Here is a 24,845-nt window from a genome sequence, read left to right as displayed (position 1 = left end):
CCAAGGTCCCTCTCCCCGTCCATGCATATCAGCTTCTCTCCTCCCAGCATATACGGTTCCTTCCTATTATTAATCCCCAAATGCATTACTCTGCATTTCTTTGCATTGAATTTTAGTTGCCAGGCATTAGACCATTCCTCTAACTTTTGCAGATCCTTTTTCATATTTTCCACTCCCTCTTCGGTGTCTACTCTGTTACAAATCTTGGTATCATCTGCAAAAAGGCACACTTTTCCTTCTAACCCTTCAGCAATGTCACTCACAAACATATTGAACAGTATTCCAAGTGTGGTCTGACCATTGCTCTATAAAGTGGCATTATGACGCCCGCCGATCTACTCGTGATGCCCTTTTTTATCATGCCCAACATCCTGTTTGCTTTCTTTGCCGCTGCGGCGCATTGAGCCGACGGCTTCAGTGTCCTGTCTATCAGTACCCCCAGGTCCCTTTCTTGTTCGCTCTTGCCCAATGTTACACCTAATATTTTATATTCTTGTTCTTGGTTTTGTCTGCCCAGATGCATCACTTTACATTTTTCTATATTAAATTTCATCTGCCACTTTTCCGCCCATTTTTCCAGTTGGTTCAAATCTCTTTGAAGTGCATCTCTGTCCATTTTTCGACCCAACTGCCCAACATAGTTTTGTGTGTCATCTGCAAACTCGATTATGTTACTTGTTGTTTCCTCTTCTAGGTCATTTATGAAGATATTGAATAAGATGGGCTCAAGAACCGAGCCCTGGGGCACGCCGCTCGTCACTTTCTCCCAGTCCGAGAACTTCCCATTTATGCCCACCCTCTGCAATCTGTTCTCCAGCCATTTGCCTATCCATCGTAGTATATTTGTTAAGTGGGGATGTGGGTGGGTAATATTTTATTCATCTCATAATATGTCTGAAACGGGTAGGGAGGGATTGGGGGGTTTTCTATTTTAATTATAATTGTTATACATATTAAACGTATTACATATTATTTAAAATATTATAGAATATGAATATAAGAATGATATGGTGTACTTAAAGTGTTACATGAAGGAAAATCAAGTGTGTATTTATAAGATCATGTGAATTTTATTGATGCATTTGTTGTGATATACAAAACTGAATAAAGAAATTAAAAAAGAAAAGAAAAGATATGAGGGGGCGTGGCTTAACGCGAACACGAATGGACGTGTAATCGCAAAGCTCCTCTTCATCTAGGCTACAGAAGATAAAAAAAATATTATTCCCTTCTTGAAAATTTTAATTATTACTGATGTTGATGTTACTCTCTCAAGCCTGAACTTGAAGTCTGTGAAAATAACAGCCGGAAAAAGTCAGAGTGCCTGACATCAAATCGCCGACATCAAAAAAAAAAAAAAGCTGAGGGGAAGGTAATTGAATCTTTTGCTGGCTTTTGTTCATGCTGAAACGGCGAGGCAGTGAGTGAAAGCTGATAAAAATTTGAATTGGCCAACGAGTGAAAGGTTTGGAAATTGGGCATTGGGAGAGAGAGACTGGCAGCGAGAAAAATTAAAGAAGGATAAAACTGTGGCGGTTTGAAGCAGACCTCTCTTGCCCGCGCTAAACAGAGACCCTGAGGCGATTTTTCTCTTTACTGAAACAGCAGGAGATTGAAAGGAGGTTTGCTGGAACAGTTAAAAAAACGATATGTGAGGCTGCTATCAGTTGATTTATGTGGCGGTTTTAATTCTCCTGTCGGCGCTGATTCGGAGCCTTTTCAAGTTGAGTTTTTTCATGTTAACTTCAAACATTTAACGGAACAATATTTCCTTTATCCGCCGAAATTTAATTGAAATCTGAGGGAAGGAGTCAAAAAGGCGCCTTCTCTTCAGTGCTGGGGCGGTTTGTTATCGAGTGCAGACGGAGGAAAATAAAAAGAACTAAAAATTTTGTCGGAAGAACTGTCAGTGGTGGAAAGATCACCGAAGGAAGAGGAATACTGCCAGGACTGCACTGAAGCCCTAGAAGAAAGGGTTTGCTTTCTTTATGATGATTTTTCATGCAGATTATTAAATCTCTCTAAGTTTTCTTTGATGAACGGTGAGATACAGCTCACATAGAGAAAAGAGAAAGGTGAGGCCAATTTCTGATGATTTTAAGGAGATGATATTGGAAAAGAGGTGAAAGGTGGTGAAAAATTGAAGAGAGATCAATTTTGATATAAGATCGTTAATAACTGACTGTTAGAACTGTGGCAGTTTTAAAGCTGTACTTCCCTGCTCGTGTTGATCTGAGAATAAGAAGATAAAGAATTGGCAATTTTTTCTCTCTTTTACTGAAACGGTAAAAGATTGAGGACAGAAAATAAAAAAAAATTGTAAACTTGGCTTCTTATAGCTGATTTCTATAGAATATAAAGCTCTGTACTTATATTACCTTTCTCTATTTGACTGAGACAAAACTTGAGAGTGAAAGAGTCAGAAACGGAGAGTGCCTTTCTATACTGGAGTGATACGATACAAGAGAGAAAGGAGATAAATAATTTAAAGAGAGCTTGAAAGATTGGAACTATCTAAATACAAAGAAAGAAGGAATTTCCCCCTTTGAAATATGGTTTTTCTTCTCTCAGTCTGACATTGGGGGATATAACTGAAAGGAGAGGGAAAAAAAAAAAAACCCAAAAAAAAACAGTTAATAAAATTCCTGCTGCCAAAGTTAGAATAAAATCCTGAGAGAAAAAAGGATTATTCTCTATTATTGATTGGAAAGTCAATGTGAAGAGAATTGCCAAAACTAAAACAAAACATAACAAAGGAGAATTAAAGAAAATTGATATTTCCTCAACTTTTCTCAGTGCTAGAACAACGCAACACTGATGTAATAAGATATCAAAGAAAGATTACTAAAAATTGTGACTGAAAGAGATTTTAAGATCCCTAACAAACCTGAAGAAATAAAAACCACGGAAAAAAGAAACAACAACATGGCAAATACCAGACAAAACAAAAATGAGGCTGGCACGTCAGCAAAAAGACAAAAACAAGATCAAATAACACCAAGCAAGATACCACTTCCGGCTGAAGAACCTGACATATTGAGTAAAGCAGAAGTTATGGAAGAACTAAGACAAATTAAGCAAATGCTTAAGGAAACAGTAACCAATATGTCTGAAATGAAAGAAGAAATATTAAACATTCACAGACAAATGGAAAGTAATAACAAAAGAACAACTGAACTAGAATCTAAAATGGAGATCATAGAAAGTGAAACAAACAGATGCAAAAATGATAGTCTGGAATTAAACAAATTGAAAGATCAACTGGAAGACTATGAGAATAGAGGAAGAAGGAAAAACATTAAACTTTTTGGAATACAAGAAAATTTAGAGGGAAAAAATACTATTCTTTTTCTAGAAAATTTAATTCCAAAAATATTACAACTGGACTTGAAACAACCACTAGAGATAGAAAGGGCGCATAGGATCCCAGTTAAAAATACAGAAAATAAAGATAGGCCAAGACCAATAATTTTCAAAATGCTTAGATACCAACAAGCATTAGAAATATTAAATGCTGCAAAGAAAGACAAAAACCTAAATTATAAAGGATCTAGAATATGGTTCTTACCGGACTTTGCCAAAAACACAGCAAATAAAAGAAAGAGACTATTAGATATGAGACCTCAACTAAAAGAAAAAGGTTTTAAATATGGTCTATATTATCCAGCGAAAATGAGAGTATCATCTGGAGATAAATCCTTATATTTCGAGGATCCAGAAAAACTAAAAGCTTTTCTTTCTAAACCAGAACCTATGATATTTTAATGTAAAATTATAAGATGGGTTTTGATGACTTTATGAAATAAATATAAAAATATGAAATATTGAAATATCAGAAGAAAGGTTTAAGATGAAATTTATGATGTAAATAATAATACCAAGGAAATATAAATTAAAAAAAAAAAAAACTGTTAAATGGATAAAGATACATTAATGAAATGTTATGAAAATACGACTAAAAATATCAAAGGTTAATATAAATAGATAGAAGGGGAATTTGATTGAATATTGAATGCCTAGAGGGGAGGAGAATGTTTTAGGTTACAGTTCCAATGTGTATCCTTAAGCAGCCATTGTATTGGGTGGGAAAGGGAGGGAAAATGAGAGTAATTACTAGAATGATTAAGGGAAAAATAAACAAGGGATTGGATACTTCAGGGGTAAATATGTGTGTCATGAAAAACATTTTTTGGATTCTAAATAAGAAAGAAGAGGAAAAAAAGATTATAATGAGAAGTAATAAAATGTATAATGTCTTTTAAGATATATTCTATTAATGTCAATGGCCTGAATCACGTAATCAAAAGGAAAAAAGTATTAACATTTTTAAAAAAGCAAAATGCGGATATTTACTGTCTGCAAGAGACCCATCTTAATATAAAGGAATCACAGAAACTATCGGGTGGGTGGGTAAAGGATTGTTTTTTTGCTCCAGCAGAGGGTAAAAAAGCAGGGGTAGCAATCCTTATAAATAAAAAATGTATGGCCAAGATTAAGGTAAAAAATTCAGATCCACATGGAAGATGGATACATATTGATATAGGTATGGGAAATGATACCCTGACGTTGTTTAATATATATGCCCCTAATTCGAATCAATCAGAATTTTTTAAAAAATTACAGAATATGTTGTTACCACTGGCTGCTTCTAATTTAGTGGTAGCTGGAGATTTTAATGCTGTAATGGATCCATTATTGGATAAAAAACCAGGTAAAAGTATAAAATCTTTAGGCTTAGATAATTTGGTTCAATCATGTGATTTGAAAGATATATGGCGTATTCTTCATTTTAATGATCAGGAATTTTCATTTTGTTCACAGGTTCATAAATCATTTTCAAGAATAGATTATATTTTTGTTTCAACAAATAAAGTGCAACAAGTGATTAAAGCTTCCATAGATCCTATTATTATTTCAGATCATGCGGGAGTATGGATAGAATTACAATTAGATCAATTAGAGAATGATAGACCTCTTTGGAGATTTGATAATGCATTGCTTGTGGATGACAAATTTTTGGAAAATTTTAAAATACAAATTAATGAATTTTTTCAACTAAATTTAGTGGAGGATACATCTATAGAGAATGTATGGGATGCATTTAAAGCAACTATGAGGGGAAATATTATATCATATTCAGCTTTTATTAGGAAACAGATTAAAATACAATATATAGAATTAGAAAAAGAAATAAAAATATTAGAAGCTAAATTGGTAAGTAAATGGGAAAACGAAGTTTTGCAAGCTCTTTTGAAAGCAAAAGGTAAATATAATGAATTAACTTCAAAAATGATAAGAAAAGATTTGTTTTCCAAGCAAACAATGTATTATGGAAATTCTAATAAGGCGGGGAGATTATTGGCAAATTATCTTAAAGTAAAAAAAAGGAAAACGAATATTAATGGAATAAAAGATGATAATGGTATAATAACAAATCAAACAAATATAATATTAAAACAATTTTTAAAATTTTATAAGGACCTATATTCTTCCGAGCCTTATTTGGAGAGACAAAAAGATGGAAAAAACTTTTTAGATTTAATTAATGGACCTAAGGTTCCTGATCATATAAAACGGAGTTTAGATGAACCTATATCATTAAAAGAATTAGAAACAGCATTGAGATCTCTTAGAGTTGGATCCGCTCCAGGTGGTGATGGTTATACAGTAGAATTTTATAAAACATTTCAAAATATCCTTTCCCCACATTTACTAAATTTATATCAGACACAACTTATAAAAGGTAATATTAAAGGTACTATGGCTGAATCAATAATAATTGTTTTGCCTAAGCCAAATAAAGATCCTACTTTGGTTTCAAACTACAGACCTATATCTTTGATAAATGTTGATAATAAACTTTTAGCGAAAATTTTGGCTTTGAGATTAGCCAAAGCTCTCCCACATATTATAGATATGCATCAAACGGGTTTCGTTGCTAAAAGACATTCCTCTAATAACTCTAGACTATTGTTTCACATGTTAAACTTATCAAAAAAAATGGATGAACCGGCTTTTACAGTTTCATTAGATGCTGAAAAAGCATTTGATAGAGTAGAATGGAATTTTATGTATCAAGCTTTAGAATGGTTTGGTATAGGTTCTGGATTTATACAAATGGTAAAAACATTGTATAGCTTCCCGATTGCAAGACTAAATATTAATAATAAGATATCTGATGGTTTTCAATTGCAGAGGGGAGTTAGACAAGGTTGTCCTTTATCTCCTTTGTTATTTGATGTTGTATTAGAACCTTTATTGCTAGCAATACAGCAAAAGAGGGAGATACAAGGTATTCCATATTCAGATATGGAATATAAAATTTCGGCTTATGCTGACGATATTTTGCTTTATTTGAGAAATCCAGAGTCTACCTTATCTTCTTTATTGGAATTAATTGATAAGTTTGGCAAATTTTCAGGTTATAAAATTAATTGGAATAAATCTGAAATTATACCCTTGAATGTTCATTGTGTAAAAGGATTATTTGATATTTTTCCATTCATATGGAAAGAAGAAGGATTTAAATATCTTGGCATTCAAGTTAAAAATACAATTGAAGATACTGTAAAAGAAAATGAAAAATATGTATTAAAAAAAGTTATGGAGTTATGTGAACAATGGAACCCATTACATATTTCTTGGTGGGGAAGAGTTCAAACTATTAAAATGATGATATTACCTGTAGTTTGCTACCAAATGAGTATGATACCTATTTATTTTCAGGGGTCCTTTTATAAAAAGCTCAATAGCATTTTAACAAAATTTCTTTGGCTTGGTAAAACACCTAGAATAGCTTTAGTAACTTTGCAAAAATCAATTAAGGAGGGAGGGGTAAATTTTCCAAATTTTTATAGGTACCATCAAGCCTATATTCTACGTCAGGGTATGTATTGGATCCTCCCAGAACTTATGGATAATGCACCGGATTGGTTATATTTAGAATGGCGCCTTATGTTTCCCCTACATTTAGTTCATCTTCCAAGTATCAATATGCCTAGAAGATACAGAGAAAATAAAATATTAATGGATACTTGGAAAACGTTGAGATTTATTGATAAATTAACACCTATCCCAATAAACAAATCAACTAATCAATCTATATGGATAAACTCCAAGATCAAAATTGGCGGAGCTCAAATCCTTTGGAAGAACTGGATTATTGCAGGCATTAGATCTCTAGACGATGTTATTTCAGAAGATAAACTGCTGGATTTTTCACAATTGCAAAATAGATTTGGTCTTAATAAAACACAAAGTTTTAAATGGTTGCAATTGAAGCAGGCCATTCAGGTTGGGTTCCCTGAATGGAAAACATTAAATAATCAATATAGTTTAAAGTTCTTATGTTTTCAAGCAGACTTCCTAGGACATCAAGCCGCATTGTGGTATAAATTAATATCTGGATATTTGAATAAAAAACCAAAAAATGGTCTAAGAGATATTTGGAGCATTGGGATTAAGCATCAAATTAATGCATCTCAATGGCCACTAATTTGGTCTTGGAGAATGGGATGTACAGTGTCAGCATCTATGAGACAAACTTGGTTCTTTTTATTACATAGAGCTTTTTGGACCCCTACACGTTTGCAAAAATTAGACAGTTCTAAGTCAAATAAATGCTGGCACTGTAATTTAGAACCAGGGACATTAGATCATTTATTGTATCATTGTCCCTATATTAAAACTTTTTGGAATTCAATTTGGCCACAAATTAATAAATTGATGGAAAATCATATTGCAATATCATATGATACAATATTATTTGGAATGATGATGAGAAAAAAAAGTCAAATTTCACCAGAAAATAACAAGCTTTTATTAATAATGACAGGGGTTGCCATTCAACATATAACCAATAATTGGAAAAATCATAATAACCTAAATTATACATTTTGGTGGAATACAATATGTCATATATTTAAAATGGAAAGAACAATAGCAATACAAAGAGGGACATATACTAAATTCATAAAAATATGGGGGCCATTGACAAAATACTGTAATGAATAAATATTAAGATTTAATCTTCTTCTTTTCTTCTTTAAAGTATCTTTTTTATGACACACATAGAGGGGGGTAATGAAAATAATATTTATATAATATTATATAATATGTTATACAATATGTATGAATGGAAAAAAAAATAATAAAAGGGTGGGGGGAGGGAGAGGGGATAAAAATATATTTAGAATATGATTTATTAGATAAAAAATGATATTGTGTATTTATCAATTGTAATTTAATATTTTGTACATTTTATGAAAAATTTGAAAATTAAAAAAATATTATATTAAAGTAATAAAAGGGTGGGGGGAGGGTGAGGGGGAAAATCAAACTTAGATATATAATGTATTAGATATAAAAGTGATACTATGTATTTATCAATTGTATTTTAATATTTTGTACACTTTATGTAAAATTTGAAAATAAAAAATAATGGAAAAAAAAAAAAAAGAAAAGAAAAGATAATGCGGTACAGTGATGTACTCAAAAACTGGTTCGGTATGGGTGGAGAGCATTGTGGGTTTTTCTGCGAAATTAGAAAGTTGATTAAAAAACGACTTTTCTGTGAGTTTGGCTAAAAAAGGTAAATTTGCAATGGGTCGATAGTTGATAATTTGATCTTCGGAGATATTTGTTTGTTTGATCTTTGGAAATACTAGGGCTGATTTCCATGAAGAGGGCATAAAGCCTGTAGATCATATCATGAAGAAAAGGTTTGAATATTGTGAAATGTTTTTTGAGTGTGATAGGAGGTATGGTTTCAAGGGAGTTATTTGGTATATTTAGACTCTGTTGTTCTCTGGATTTCATCTAGTATGGGTTTACGGAAGTCTGTAAGGGAACTGAATGAGAGAGTGTATTCTGAGGAAGGGGAGTTTGGTGTCTCAGTATTTGAGAGATTAGTGAATTTGTCACGTACAATTCTAATTTTATTAGCAAAGTAGTTTGCAAGGTCTTGTGCTGTGGGTCGATTCGTGTTGGAGATTGGAAAGAGTGAACGGATGATGGAGTAAAGTGCTGAAGAATTACGTGTATTTGCTATATATTTAGCATAATATTGTTTCTTTGCCACCTGTAGAGTTTTTGTACAAGGTGGCTTGGTCTTTGTATTTCCGTAGTGTAGATGATGAGCACTTAAGTCTCCACAAACATTCGGAGGAGCCTAACTGGAGGGGGAGAAGAGATAATTCATGATTGCACCATGGCTTCTTTTTTGAGGTAAAGGTTTTAGTGCAAGAATAATTTAGCCAACAGCGATCAACGCTTAGAAAAACACTGACTGCCGCCAGCTGAGTATCATGGGTACAGCTGCTGCCTCTGCACCCAGAGGTTGTGAGATCAAATCCAAATATTGCTACTTGTGACCCTTGGCAACTCACTCAATCCTCCAATGCTTTGAATATCAGCTTTGAATGCCAAAACCACCAAAAGGCGATATACAAATACCCATTCCTTTTAAAGTGTAAGCTGCGTAATGAACAAACCTTGGAAGAGAGATGGCTGTATACCGCTCACATACTGGAATGCATTCTTAAAGAAGACCAGCAGCACAGAATATACTACTTGGCTTCTATACTTGACATGGGCTTCATTCTCAAAGTTACTGATGTATCGACAAAGATCCTTCATTCTATGCAATACATCGGCAAAACTTCTAAAAGAAAAAAAAAAAAACCATCAACAGTATGTTACATGTACAGATGGTAAGGAAGGAAAGATTTCAGTAAAACTGGGGACAATTTGTTCAGGCCTATCTCTTGCACATTTTCCTTACTTTAAAGCTGAAATCATTCTAAGCTGTACCCTCATGGCAGAGGCTCTTAGTCTTCCATGAGTAAAACAGATAACCAGCTCACTCTGTTGATTATAAAGATGCAACACGAAATAAAAAGAAAGGCAATATGCAAAAGTCATATGCAAGTTTTCAAGTTTTTCAAGTTTTCAAGTTTTCAAGTTTTATTGAATTTGATAAATCGCTTATTTCATACTAAGCGAGCAACAATTTAAAAAAAATGCTGTACATAGCTTTAAAAGAGGTACAAAAAAACTTAATGCAATATGCATTAAGTCATATAATAAGAGCAAAACAAACAGAACTACAAACAATGTTCATAGCAAAAAGGAAGGATATATACAGAACAATATCCTATACTTTTCCTCCCTCCTAGTGTACTCTTATCCAGAAAGGATACAGCTGTTTATCTGCACCACCCCCACCCCAACATCATATCACTATACTAATTACACCACAATCACATAGGATGGGGAACTACATGGCAAAACAAGAGACTATATTGTAATGATGGGCTGCATCTAACTATAGCAGGTAAAAGAATCCTTGCTGAGAAATTCAGGCAATATGGGGCACATTTTCAAAAAAGACAGACATCCAAAAGACAGCATAAACTGGCACTAGTCCAAGTGGGCATTTTTGAAACTGACTTTTCAGACATCTTTCTGGTTGTTTTGTCTTCAGGACGTCTAAATCTTAAGGGTGTGCTTTGGATGGGTTTAGGACTTGGGCATTCTGCAAATGTTTAACAAAACGTCCAGGACATCATTTAGATGTTTTGAGCTAGACCTGCTTTAAAAATGAATAATGGTCAAAAAGGTACCCAAACTGACCAGATGCCCTCCCACCCAAAGATATGAAAAAAACCCCAGTACATTCCAGCCTGTAATACAGCTTCAAATGGTCAGACAACAAAAGCAGAGGGGCACTCAGGAATAGGGGGGTAGGGGTATTGCAGTGAATGTCTCATTTAAAAATCCCAAGTACAAACGTCACTATATCCTGCTTATATTGTTTGTGGAGCCCTCAAACACCCACCCAAAAAGCACAGTTACTTACCGTAACAGGTGTTATCCAGGGACAGCAGGCAGATATTCTTTACGCATGGGTGACGTCACCGACGGAGCCCTCGGTACGGACCTTTTTACTAGAAAGTTCTAGTTGGCCGCACCGCGCGTGCGCGAGTGCCTTCCCGCCCGACGGAGGAGTGCGTGGTCCCCAGTTAGGATAAGCCAGCTAAGAAGCCAACCCGGGGAGGTGGGTGGGACGTAAGAATATCTGCCTGCTGTCCCTGGATAATACCTGTTACGGTAAGTAACTGTGCTTTATCCCAGGACAAGCAGGCAGCATATTCTTTACGCATGGGTGACCTCCAAGCTAACAGAGAGGGAGGAGGGATGGTTGGCCATTAGGAAAATAAATTTTATAACACAGATTGGCCGAAGTGTCCATCCCGTCTGGAGAAGGCATCCAGGCAGTAGTGAGTAGTGAATGTGTGAACTGAGGACCAAGTGGCCGCCTTGCAGATTTCCTCGATGGGCGTGGAACGGAGGAAAGCTACAGAGGCAGCCATAGCTCTGACCCTGTGGGCCGTGACAGCACCTTCCAGTGAGAGACCGGCCCGAGCATAACAGAACGCAATACAGGCAGCAAGCCAATTGGAAAGCGTCCGTTTGGAGACGGGGCGACCTAGACGGTTAGGGTCGAAGGACAAAAAGAGCTGAGGAGAGGAGCGGTGAGCCCTGGTACGGTCAAGGTAGTATGCAAGGGCACGCTTACAATCCAGCGTGTGCAATGCCTGTTCCCCAGGATGAGAATGGGGTTTAGGGAAAAAGACGGGCAACACAATGGACTGGTTGAGGTGAAAAGCCGAGACCACCTTGGGAAGGAATTTAGGATGGGTACGCAGAACCACCTTGTCATGGTGAAAAACAGTGAATGGTGGATCAGCGACCAGTGCATGCAGCTCACTAACCCTCCTGGCAGAGGTGATAGCAATGAGGAAGAGCACCTTCCATGTAAGAAATTTGAGCGAAGTTGTGGCAAGAGGCTCAAACGGTGGTTTCATGAGCGCTGACAAAACCACATTCAGGTCCCAGACGACAGGAGAAGGCTTCAGAGGTGGTTTGATATTGAAGAGGCCTCTCATGAACCGGGTAACCAGAGGGTGAGCCGTGAGAGGTTTTCCGAGGATAGGCTCATGAAACGCAGTGATGGCACTGAGGTGGACTCTGATTGAGGTAGACTTGAGGCCAGCATTGGACAGAGAGAGCAGATAGTCCAGTACAGTTTCCACCGCCAATGAGGTGGGATTGTGATGATGCAGGAGACACCAAGAGGAGAACCTGGTCCACTTCTGATGGTAACATTGGAGGGTGGCCGGTTTCCTGGAGGCGTCCAAGATGAGACGGACGGGCTGAGACAGATTCTCTGGAGAGGTCAGCCCGAGAGAAACCAAGCTGTCAGGCGGAGCGAGGACAGATTGGGATGTAGTAGCGACTGATGCTGCTGCGTAAGCAGAGTAGGAAACACAGGAAGAGGAATGGGCTCCCTGGAGCTGAGCTGGAGCAGGAGGGAGAACCAGTGTTGGCGAGGCCACCGAGGAGCGATGAGAATCATGGTAGCCCCGTCCCTGCAGAGTTTGGATAAGGTCCGCAACATCAGAGGAAGTGGAGGGAAGGCATACAGGAACCGATCTCTCCAGTCGAGCAGGAAGGCATCCGGGGCCAGGCGATGAGGAGAGAAGAGTCTGGAACAGAACTGGGGCAGCTGATGGTTGTGAGGCGCTGCAAAGAGGTCCACCTGTGGGGTGCCCCAGCGAGCAAAGATGGAGTGGAGTGTTGAGGGGTCCAGCCTCCACTCGTGAGGTTGAAGGACGCGGCTGAGATTGTCGGCCAGGGAGTTCTGTTCGCCCTGGATATAGATAGCCTTGAGGAAGAGATTGCGGGCTGTGGCCCAGTCCAGATGCGTAGAGCTTCTAGACAAAGGGGGCGAGATCCGGTGCTGCCTTGTTTGTTGATGTAGTACATGGCGACTTGATTGTCTGTGCACAGGAGAAGAACCTGGGGGCAGAGAAGATGCTGGAAAGCCTTGAGGGTGTAGAACATGGCTCTGAGTTCCAGAAAATTGATGTGATGTCGACGCTCCTGTGGGGTCCAGAGTCCCTGGGTGCGTAGATCTCCCAGGTGGGCTCCCCATGCATAGGGGGAGGCATCCGTGGTGATGACCATGGAGTGAGGGGGTAGATGAAAAAGCAGACCCCTGGAAAGATTTGAGGAGTTCAACCACCATTGGAGAGATTGCTGAAAAGATGATGTCACAGAGATGGGATGAGAAAGAAGATCCGTCGTCTGTGACCATTGGTTGGCGAGGGTCCATTGAGGTGTTCTGAGGTGGAGACGTGCCAGAGGAAGGACATGCACTGTCGATGCCATGTGACCCAGGAGGACCATCATTTGTCGAGCAGGAATAGAGTGATGCATGAGCACCTGACGACAGAGGTGGAGCAGGGTCTGCTGACGGTCGGAGGGGAGAAAAGCCCTCATTAGATTGGTGTCCAGAACTGCTCCAATGAATTGAAGTCGCTGGGTGGGAAGCAGGTGCGACTTGGGGTAGTTGATCTCGAATCCCAGGAGTTGGAGGAGGGAGATGGTGTGATGAGTAGCTTGTAGAACAAGTTGAGACGTAGGAGCTTTCACCAACCAATCGTCCAAGTAGGGGAACACCTGGAGGTTGTGAGACCTGAGGAAGGCCGCTACCACAATAAGGCACTTGGTGAAGACCCTGGGCGATGAAGCGAGGCCAAAGGGTAGCACTTTGTATTGGTAGTGTCGGTGTTGCACCTGGAAGCGCAGGTAGCGACGGGAATTCGGATGGATTGGGATGTGAGTGTAGGCCTCCTTGAGGTCCAGGGAACATAGCCAGTCGTGTTGAGAAAGAAGAGGGTAAAGCGTGGCAAGGGAGAGCATTCTGAATTTCTCCTTGACCAGACACTTGTTGAGGTCCCTGAGATCGAGGATGGGACGAAGGTCTCCTGTTTTCTTGGGAACCAGGAAGTAGCGGGAGTAGAAGCCCTGACCCCTTTGTTCCGGAGGTACTTCTTCGATGGCGTTGAGAAGAAGGAGGGATTGGACCTCCCTCAGGAGGAGGGGGGTTTGGGAGGAGTGAGAAGCAGACTCTACGGGAGGGTTGTCCGTTGGAAGAGTCTGGAAGTGGAGAGAGTAGCCGTGGCGGATGATGTTGAGGACCCACTGGTCCGATGTAATGACCTCCCAACGGCTGAAGAAGATGAGGAGACGGCCTCCGATTGGTTGCGGAAGAGGCAATGAAGGTGGAAGGCTGGCTATGCCCTGGAGAGAAGAGTCAAAAGGGCTGAGAAGGCTTAGCAGGAGGAAGAGGCTTGTTGGGTTGATTGGACTGAGAACGAGCCTGTGCCTGGTGTTGGTGCTGCCGGGGCCGCCGAGGTTGTTGGGAAGGCGGATTGAGTGGCCTGGCTGAGAACCTGCGCTGGTATGAGGATTGAGGCCTGTAAGGGCGTGCAGGCGGAGCCTTCTTTTTTGGTTTAATCAGGGTGTCCCACCTGGTTTCATGCGCAGAGAGTTTCTGGGTGGTGGAATCCAGGGACTCTCCAAACAGTTCATCCCCAAGACAGGGGGCGTTGGCCAGACGATCCTGATGGTTATGTCCAAATCTGAGACTCTCAGCCAGGCCAGGCGGCGCATGGCTACAGCCATGGCAGAGGCACGGGAGGTGAGCTCGAAGGAATCATATATCAAGCGGACCATAAACTTTCTCAATTGAAGGAGACCAGAGATCTGCTGTTGAAAGAGTGGAACCTTCCTCTCCGGGAGATACTTCTGAAGGGCGGACAGCTGTTGAACCAAGTGTTTCATGTAAAATGAAAAATGGAAGGAATAATTGTTTGCCCTGTTGGCCAGCATGGCATTCTGATAGAGCCTCTTGCCAAACTTGTCCATGGTTTTACCCTCTCTGCCAGGAGGGGTGGAGGCATAGACACTGGAGCCCTGAGTCTTCTTCAAGGTGGATTCAACCAGGAGAGACTCATGGGGTAGTTGTGCCTTATCGAAACCTGGAATTGGGATAACCCTATAGAGGTTATTTAACTTGTGGGGGGCCCCAGGCACTGTAAGGGGGTTCTCCCAATTTTTGTAGAAGGTCTCCCGTAGGATGTCGTGTACGGGTAGTTTAAGAAACTCCTTGGGAGGTTGCTCAAAATCCAGAGCCTCCAGAAAGGCTTGGGATTTCTTGGAGTCTGACTCCAGAGGGATAGATAGGGCTGCTGACATCTCCCTGAGGAACTTTGAGAAGGAGGATTGCTCAGGTTTGGAGGTGGTGTCGGGGGCTGAGGGATCCTCATCGGAGGAGGAGAGATCCTCCTCGGTACCGGGAGGGGACTCTTCCCACAAGTCTGGGTCCCGGACCTCTGGGTGCGCATGCCGCGACACCGGGGTAGAAGGTTCGGTATGGTGAGTCTTGGACAAAGATTTCCCAGAGCGTACCGAAACGGTACCGGGAGAAGAGGACCGGCGTCGGTCCCGGTCCCGGGAAGAATGGTGCCCCGCCCGGTCCCGAGGCGGATCCGCAGTGGTATGGGAGTGAACCACAGGATGCATTTGCTGAGCCGAAAGAATCGGCATGGAGGTATTAATAGGTACCGATGGGGTGGATACCGGTGGCTCGGTACGGGGCTCGGGCCGGTCTGGTACCGAAAGGAGCGGTGCCAGGATAGTAGGCAACAGGTGCTGGAGCTGATGCTGCAGCTGGTTCTGTAGTTGAACTTGGAGGATGGCCGCAATTCGGTCATCCAGGGGTGGCACCGGAACCGCTTTCTTTTGCTTCGGTTCCTTAGGTGCCGCTCCACGCCCCGGCGATGAGGAGGCCGATGACGAGGCACTCACCGAAATCGGGGCGGAGCGCTTTCGGGGTCGGCACGAGGCCGGCAAGGTCGGTGTCGCCACTGTGGCTGGTGGGCGCTCGAGGGAAGAGGGAGGCTTCTTAGCCAGCTTACCTGGCGCCAGCGGCACGGATGCGGGGTCGGGTGGCGTCAAAGTAGACGGTGCCGATTTAGATGGTACCACTGTCGATGCCGAGGAGTCCATCGTCGACCCGGTGCCGAACAAAAGATTTTGTTGGATTTGTCGATTTTTAAGCGTCCGCTTTTTAAGAGTGGCACAGCGGGTGCAAGAGTCCGCCCAATGCTCCGGACCCAAACACTGCAAACACCAATTGTGTGGGTCAGTGAGGGAGATCGGGTGTGCACACCGCTGGCACTTCTTAAAACCGGCTTGCGGGGGCATGAAGGGGAAAACAGCCTCCGCAAAATCGAACCCCGAGGCCTGTATAATGGCAACAGGCCCCGCCGGGGCAAAAACGAAAAAAGGGATAAAAAAATCAAAAGTTTTTTTTTTTTTTTTTTTAAATCAAAGAAAAAAGAAACCCGAAGGTAAAAATAAAGAAAAAGTAGAAAAATTCGCGAGCGGGAAGGCAAAAAGTGAGTTCAACGGTCGTTGAAAAAACACACGCGTCTTCTTCGCTCCGCGGAAACGAAGAAACTGGGGACCACGCACTCCTCCGTCGGGCGGGAAGGCACTCGCGCATGCGCGGTGCGGCCAACTAGAACTTTCTAGTAAAAAGGTCCGTACCGAGGGCTCCGTCGGTGACGTCACCCATGCGTAAAGAATATGCTGCCTGCTTGTCCTGGGATAACTTACTGTACCTACATAAAGATAACACCAGTAAGCATAATGCTTCTCTCCAGTGGACTGCCACACATCGGGACTCCAAAGGCCACCTCATGCACTGGTTCATGCGACTCCAAGCTTTTGACGTTGAGGTTCAAGCTAACGTTGAGGCCGGGCACAAGCTAACATGGACTTCCTCTCTTGGGTGGTGGAGCCAGACGGGGCAACCACTCAATCGGACCTGGTTGAGTCTAAAGCCCTCTCCTTCTGGTGGCCAATTCCCTATAGGATCAGAGTCCCCTTCAGAAAATTCTACCTTTCCCTCTGGTGACAAATCACTTGCCTAGCCAAAGCACTAAGCAAAAAGCTCTCTCTCTCACTCTAGTGGGCAAGCCCCAGCACAAACACTAGAAGGAAAAGGAAGTGAGCAAGAATAAAAAGGGCAGGGCAAAGAAAAATGAGAGACAACCCCGGGGAAGTTAAAGGCAGAAGGAGCCTGAAGAAAGTTAAGAAGATAAGAATAGCCTTACTGGGTCAGACTATCAAGCCCAGTAGCCCGTTCTCACGGTGGCCAATCCAGATCACTAGTACCTGGCCAAAACCCAAGGAGTAGCAATATTCCATGCTACTGATACAGGGCATGCAGTGGCAAGCAGTTCTATCCTGTTTCCCCAAAAATAAGACCTATCCCGAAAATAAGCCCTAGTTGAAGTGCGTCTCCCTGCCCCCAACCCTTCCATCTCTCCCTCCCATCCTTTCGGACCGTTTAAGTTGCTCAGTGCAGGAAGTTCGGCAAGTCTCGTGAGATTCTAAACAATGAGACCTGCCTGAACTTCTCGCTACTCAAGTTAACAGGGAGTGGAATGGCAGCAACAGGAAGGTAGTAAATACGCTATTTGCAAGGTGAGGAGAGTAAGTGGTAAAAACTGGAAGAGGATATGAGAATGAGACAGGGTGACTGGAAGGAGGGGGAGGGGGAGAGAGAGAGAAACAGGGTGACTGGAGGGGGATGTGAGAGAGAAACTGGGTGAAGGCATGGGGTATATATGAGAGAAATAGAGACATTGGGTTGAAGGCTGGAGGGGGGTATGGGCATGAGAGGTAGTGGAGAGTCACAAATGGTACCTTTGCAATGGCTAGAGGGGCTCTCCAAGCCCCACCAGCTGAGAGGTGGGGCAGGGGGAAGCAGATAAGCAGGTTGTTATGAGAAGCACCTGACAATTTTTCATTGTTCAGGTTTTTAATTTGCCTTTGAAATGGCTGCTGAAATTTTAGATCATTTGTTATTCTATTGTCCATCGATTCTTCTTTTTGGAAATCAATATGGGGGTCAAATAAATTGTTTATTGGAAAATCTGATGGCATTATCGTATGATACTGTACTGTTTGGCACGTCAATGAGGGCCAAATATCATCTAATAATAACAAGCTTCTACTTATTATGACAGGGGTTGCCATATAACAGATTATGAATAATTGGAAAAATTGGGAGAAGCTGAATTAGTTTCTGGTGGAACTCTTTATGTCACATGTATAAAATGGAAAGGATAATTGCCACACATCAGGGGAATTTTAGAAAATGTCAGGATATTTGGGAGCCATTAACAAAATATTGTAATGATTGAATATTATTTTTCCCCTTAAATATGCATATCCAAGGTGGGGGGAGGGGGAGATGGGAAGGGTATTTTGGTATGATTATTAAGGTAAGGTATTTGGGAATGGGGATTATTATATGTTTTCTTGAGTTTAAAGACTGTTATTGATTAGGGGGGGATAAATTCTGTTATGGATTTTAACAGAATATTAAGTGTTGTATCTGAATTTAAAATGTTATATATGCTGTTACACTTATTGTAAGTTTTTTTTAAATGAATAAAGAATTTAAAAAAAAAAAGGCTGCTGAAATACCATGTTTCTCCGAAAAGAAGACCTAATGTGTTTTTTGGGGCTCAAAATTAATATAAGACAGTGTCTTATTTTCGGGGAAACACAGTAACTAGTTTTCCCTTTTACTACAGAACTGAGAGTGAGCTCCTGTGGGAAAGTGTGAACTGCACATAGAAAATGATTGGTGTCTTCTGTAACTCGTGAGTTGGGGTGTATAACCCCAATCGTATACTGTTTGCACAGAAAGTTGACATTGTGGATTATGGATAAATGGACATGTGCATTCAGGCTGTTGTTATGGCTTTTTCTGTTAATAAAAATTTTAATAATTTTATAAAATTGTGCTCTTACCTAGTTCCTTTGTCCATTTGCCATTCACACCTCATTCCCACAACTGACAAGATTTTAAATAGCCTGTCCCAAGGATCAACAATTTGAGATGACTTCTCAGTCAGCCCCTCTATAATGTATTTCTGGGAGCTGCGTTTGCTGGGAGACATAAGATCTGAAGTATCCTGTGACCCTAGAGACAAAAAGATGGTCTTGGCATTAAAAAAGGCAGGTCAACAATAAATGAAATCCTACCCATAAAGAGAGTAAGACAGCAAATTACTAATTAAGCACAGTTACTTACGGTAACAGGTGTTATCCGGAGACAGCAGGCAGATATTCTCACATGTGGGTGACGTCATTCACGGAACCCAGTATGGACAGCATTGAAAGTGAACTGTCACTTTAAGTTTTAAGAAACTTTGCGACTGCTCATACCACGCAAGTGCAAGTTCCTTCCCGCCTGGTGTAGGCTTGCGGTATCTCAGTTTGGTAAGCAAGCTAAGAAGTCAACCTAGGGAGGTGGGAGGAATGTGAGAATATCTGCCTGCTGTCTCCGGATAACATCTGTTACAGTAAGTAACTGTGTTTTATCCTAGGAAAGCAGGTAGCATATTCTCACATGTGGAACTCCCTAGCTGAACATAATGAGATGGAGGGAGAGTTGGCCATTAAGAAGGAAATAAATTCTGTAATCCTGCTTGGCCGAAATGATCATCTTGTCTGGCATAGGAATCTAGACAGTGGTGAGATGTGAAAAGTATGTATTGAGGACCAAGTAGCTGCTTTGCAAATTTCATCAATGGGAGTGGAATGTAAGAATGCTACTGATACTGCTATAGTCCGGACTTTGTGTGCTGTTACACTTCCCTTGAGCTTCAGCCCAGCCTGAGCATAGCAGAAAGAGATGCATGCCGCTAGCCATGTAGAAATATTTCTTTTGGTGACAGGGTTTCCCAATCTGTTAGGATAAAAGATGAACAGTTGACGAGATAACCTGTGCAGCTTTGTCCTCTGTATGTACTAAGCTAAGACATGTTTAAAGTCAAAAGTGTGAAGAGAAGTTTCTCCAGGATGAGAATTAGGCTTTGAAAAGAATATTGATAGAATAGATTTATTGAGATGAAATTCTGTAACCACTTTTGGAAGAAATTTAGGATGAGTGCGGAGGACTACCTTATCATGATGGAAAACTGTGAATGGTGGGTCCTCTACCAAGGCCTGGAGTTCACTCACTCTACGGGCAGACGTGAGCGAGATTAAGAAGACTACTTTCCAAGTGAGAAACTTGAGATAAGTGAAAGCCACTAGTTCAAATGGTGGTTTCATCAAAGTTTAAGTATTACATTAAGATCCCATACCACTGGAGGTGGCTTAATTGAAGGCTTGGAATTGAAAGTCCTTTCATAAATCTAGAAACAAGAGGATGAGAGGCCAGAGATTTATTGTTGATAGGAACATGGAAAGCACTAATAGCACTGAGGTGAACTCTGACCGAAGCAGTTTTTAGTCAATAATTAGACAGATGAAGAAGATAATCCAGCACTGATGACAGAGATGAAGATGGAGCATCTTTCTGGTGGAGAGTACCCCACGTATTGAAAAGTCAGGCTGAGAGGTACCAAGCTGTGAGGTGCAGCAATTTCAGACTGGAATGCAAAAGACACCCTTGACTCTGAGTGAGCAGAGATGGAAAGATTTGTAAGGCGATTGGATCCTTGACACTCAACTAAAGTAGAAGGGAGTACCAAGGCTATATGGGCCATCTAGGAGCTATTAGGATCATGATGGCTGACTCTGTCTTGAATTTGACCAATGTCTTGAGAATGAGAGGGATTGGAAGAAAGGCATATAGGAACCTTGTCTGTCCAATCCAGAAGAAAAGTATCTGCCTCCAGATATTGAGAAGAATACTGCCTGGAACAGTACTGAAGCAATCTGTGATTATAGGGAAAGGCAAACAGATCTATCTGAGGAGTTCCCCAAAGTGAAAAATGTGGCATAACACTTTGGAGTTAAAGTTCACTCATGTGGTTGAAGACATCTGCTGAGTTTGTCGACTAGGGTGTTCTCAGATCCTTGTACATACACAACTTTGAGAAATATGTTACGAGCAATCACCCAATTCCAAATGTACTGAGCTTTTTGACATAGACAGCGAGAGCCCATTCCTCCTTGTTTGTTGATGTAATACATCGCTACTTGGTTGTCTGTGTAAACTAGGAGGACTTGATCAGAAAGGCTGCTCTGAAAGGTTTGAAGATAAACCAAGAAGAAGAGGACTTCCTTATTGTATAATCATCCTACCCAGAATGACATGAAAGAAAGGTTTAAAGAGCATATCAAATTGCCCTGAGTTTCAACAGGTTGATGTGCAATGTTTTAGTCTGAACAGACCAACTGCCTTGTGTATGAAGGCTGTCCAAGTGAGCTCCCCAAGCATACATGGATGAATCTGTAGTGAGTACTTTCCTATGAAGAGGAATATGAAAAAGAAGATCTCTGGAAAGATTGGGTGGTTCCATCTACCACTGAAGAGACTGACAAAGAGGTAAGGTGACTGTTATCCTTTGAGAGAAGGGGTCAAGAGTTGAGACCACTGAGAGGCAAGGCTCCACTGAGATGTTCGGAGATGATGTCTTGCAAAAGGGGTAACAAATTGTGGAAGCCATGTGACCCAAAAGACGCATCATTTGCTTGGCTGAAATGGTTTGAAGAAGAGAGACCTGCTTCCAAAGATGAATTAGCATATCTTGTCTTTTTGCTGTGGAAGGAAAGCTCTTAGACAGACTGTGTCGAGAAGCGCTCCTATGAATTGAAGCCATTGAGTAGGTTGAAGTTGAGATTTTGGGAAGTTTACTTCAAACCATAAACGTTGAAGAAAAATGATCGTTAAGTTTGTTGTGTGTGGCTTCACACAAGGCTCAGATCTGGATGAGGCGACCCTAATGGATGGTCTCTCACCTTTTTATTGAGTATCTTAGCTCCCTTAATTACATAGCTAATGCTTTGAAGGTTACAATTTCATCATGCATTTATAGTGTGGATTATAAGAAGGTAACTCATTTGTTCACATAGCTCATATGATTCTCAAAGCTACTATCTCACATGACATATGAATACATCATAAAGGTTACAATAAAGTGATTTCCTTTGTGTACACTTCTAATATGTCTAAAATCTTACTATAGCATGTGACAGTCCAAAGGCTAAATGCATGCCTCTTAAGCACCTCGTGATTAGCCTTAAACTCAGGGCCTGCTTTTGCACATAGGCAAAGTCTTATTGTTGCCCATATAAGGAATTCTTAAACAAGAAAAGGGATAAGGGTAAATGTGTGTCAGGTTAATATGTGACAAAAAGGGAGGGGGGAATGCCTCAGCCTTCTGTCACAAGGTTTCCTTGCTATAGAATGTCGACATGGCAGGAGGGGAGAGGGAAAGGATTCACACTTCCACAGGGCCTCAGATCCTCACACCAGGCCTAAGATCAGTGTGCTGACCTGGCCTATGTGTTGACCTTGCCCTGGTTCAGAACGACCTTGCCCTGGTTCAGAACTGCATCCCTTCAGTTGTGGACGGCACTGCTTGAGGAGATGCAGCTTTTATTAACCAATCATCCAGATATGGAAAAACTTGTAGCTCATGATTTCACAGAGCTACTGCCACTTGGTGAACACTCTTGGAGAGGACCCCAGACCAAATGACAGAATGCTGTACTGAAAGTGACAATGAGCCAAACGAAATCGCAAGAACTTTCTGTACACAGGATGTATGGGTATGTGAGTGTAAGCTTCTTTGAGGTCTAGAGAGTATAGCCATTTATTTTGATCTAGAAGGGAGTAAAGGGTCCAAAGGGATAGCATGCAAAATTTTTCCCTGACCAAATATTTGTTTAAGTTTCAAAGGACGAGAATTGGACAAAGACCTCCTGTCTTCTTTGGGATTGATAAATACCTGGAGTAGAACCCCTGATTTCTCTGAAAATGAGGAACTGTCTCTATGGCATTTAATTGAAGCAAAGCTTTGATTTCCTGAAGAAGAAGAAGGGACGTTTGTTATGATGTGAAAGAGGACTCTCTTGGAGGGTGATCTGGGGGCTTTGTCTTGAAGTGAAGAGAATAACCCTCTATGATGACTTTTAGGACCCAAGCGTCTGCTGTAATGTGTCTTCTGCAGTGGTGATTTGAAAGAAGAGGATATCTCTTCTTCTTATGCCTCTTATAAGCATAAGCAGCTGGTCTTGGAGCTGTCTTAGATTTGGATCTGTTCAAAGAACTCCAGTTCTGATCATGCTGAGGGAGCTTTTGGGTAGCCGCCTCTACTATGTCACCAAAAAGCTCCTCTCCCAGACATGGAATATTGGCTAGACAGTCTTATAGATTGATGTCCATGTCAGAAACTCACAGCCAAGCCAAACATCTCATTGCCACAAACATGACTGATGCCCTGGATGACATTTCAAAGATGTCCGAGCCATATAATTACGAGTTTGAAAAAGGCTATGAGTAGTCTGCTGACAATCCTTGAGACGTTCTGGGGTACTGCTTGAAATCAGCCAATTTCTTTACCAGATGTTTAAAATAGAAAGACATATAAAAATTATAATTTTAGACTCTACTAGCTAATATCAAATTATGGTAGAGATAATGTCCAAATTTGTCCATGGTCCTACCCTCATGCCCTGATGGTGCAGAGGTGTAAACTTTAGTACTAGTATCAAACCCTGGACAGGAGATGATCCTATAGATAGTCAATTTTCCTGGGGGCAATAGGGATCGTAAGAGGAGTTTCCCAATTATGAAATAAGGTTTCCTTCAGCAGACTATGTAAAGGTAGCTTGAGAAGTTATTTAGGTGGATCATAGTCTAAAAACATTTAAAAGCTCTGCCCTGGGCTCTGTGTCCACTTATAGCTTGACCAGTAGGGCCTGTTCCAACTATCTCACATATTTAGTGAAAGATAGTCCTTCCAGTGGAGACCTCCTTCTTGGGGGAGGAGGAGAAGGATCTGATGGTATTCCGGCGCTGATAATGTGGCCTCACACTTAGAATCTGTATGGTGCTGAGACAGGTCAGAGTCAACCACCCGAACCTCAGGTGATTCTCTGCAAGACAATGCATGAGGAGGAGAATGGTGAGATTGGTGAGACAATGTTCCTCAATGTTTTTGGTACTGATCTGATGAGGAGGAAGAAGAACAATGGGAAGGTCTCTTACTTCCAGTAGCATTGTATCGATGTTTCGATGTAGAGTGTCTAGTGAAAGAAGAAAGTCAATGCATTGAAGGAGAACGTTGCTGCCTCGATGAGGAACGGCGCTTAGAGACAGGAGATCAATGTCTTGAAGAAGAGTGTTGATGTGTACTAGCAGATCGATGCGATGTTGACCTGGTACCCTATGGCCTTGATGTGTTATGCTTAGGCTGGGCCGGTACCGAGGGAGTGGATGTTAACAGCAGTGCTGCATGTAACTTCAGAATGTCTCCAAGCGCCCTCTGAAAGAACTTGTTGAGTTGCTCTTTGAAGAGCTGCACTGATACCCTTGGATGAAAAGCCGTTGCCATCAGTGCTGAAAGGTGTCTTGGGGTGGGTGACCTCGGTGAGGATGCACACCCTGGAGACAACCCCTGCGGAGATGGAAAGCGATGATTCTGCTTCTTAGCCTGCATCAAGGGACTTGATGCTGAAGAGGCTTGTGATGTTGGCTGGGAAGAGGATGGCTTTTTAGCTGGCTTCCCTGATGCTGTGCTGTCATCTGATGTTGATGCCGATGTCGATACAGGTACTGCTGGTACCACTGGCTCTGAACATTTGCTGGTGTCCATTGCTGAACCAAAGAGCTTTTCCTGCTGGATGCGATGAGCTTTTAAAAAACACTTCTGCAGAGTAGAACAGCGCAGGCAGGATTCTACACGATGTTCAGGGCCTAAGCACTATAAACACCAGCTATGCAGGTCAGTTAAGAATATAGGCTGCTGGCACTGACAGCACTTTTTAAATCCCATGAACAACTCCGACATTGATGGGAAAATAGCGTCAGCAAGGTTAAACTCAATGTTTAAATTTGTTAAACGAGAGAAAAAAGAAGATGGCACAAACCCCAAAAGTCCATTGTGAGGGAACAG

General features: G+C 41.3%; 1 protein-coding gene across 3 annotated transcripts in view; it reads right to left on the bottom strand.

Moving 5' to 3' along the window:
• The window catches only part of INTS10 (integrator complex subunit 10), a 203,639-nt gene that overhangs the window by 122,728 nt on the left and 56,066 nt on the right, over positions 1-24,845 (bottom strand). For all 3 annotated transcript variants that reach the window (XM_033915345.1, XM_033915356.1, XM_033915365.1), the window contains 2 exons: positions 18,742-18,913; positions 9,492-9,661 (listed from right to left, as the gene is read on the bottom strand). In XM_033915345.1, coding sequence (XP_033771236.1) covers positions 9,492-9,661; positions 18,742-18,913 — 342 coding nt within the window. The remainder of the gene's footprint in view (positions 1-9,491; positions 9,662-18,741; positions 18,914-24,845) is intronic.

Source organism: Geotrypetes seraphini, chromosome 1 (genome assembly GCF_902459505.1).
Source record: "Geotrypetes seraphini chromosome 1, aGeoSer1.1, whole genome shotgun sequence".
NCBI lineage: Eukaryota > Metazoa > Chordata > Amphibia > Gymnophiona > Dermophiidae > Geotrypetes > Geotrypetes seraphini.
The sequence above is the reverse complement of the archived record's forward strand: the minus strand, read 5'-3'. Positions and strand labels throughout refer to the sequence as shown.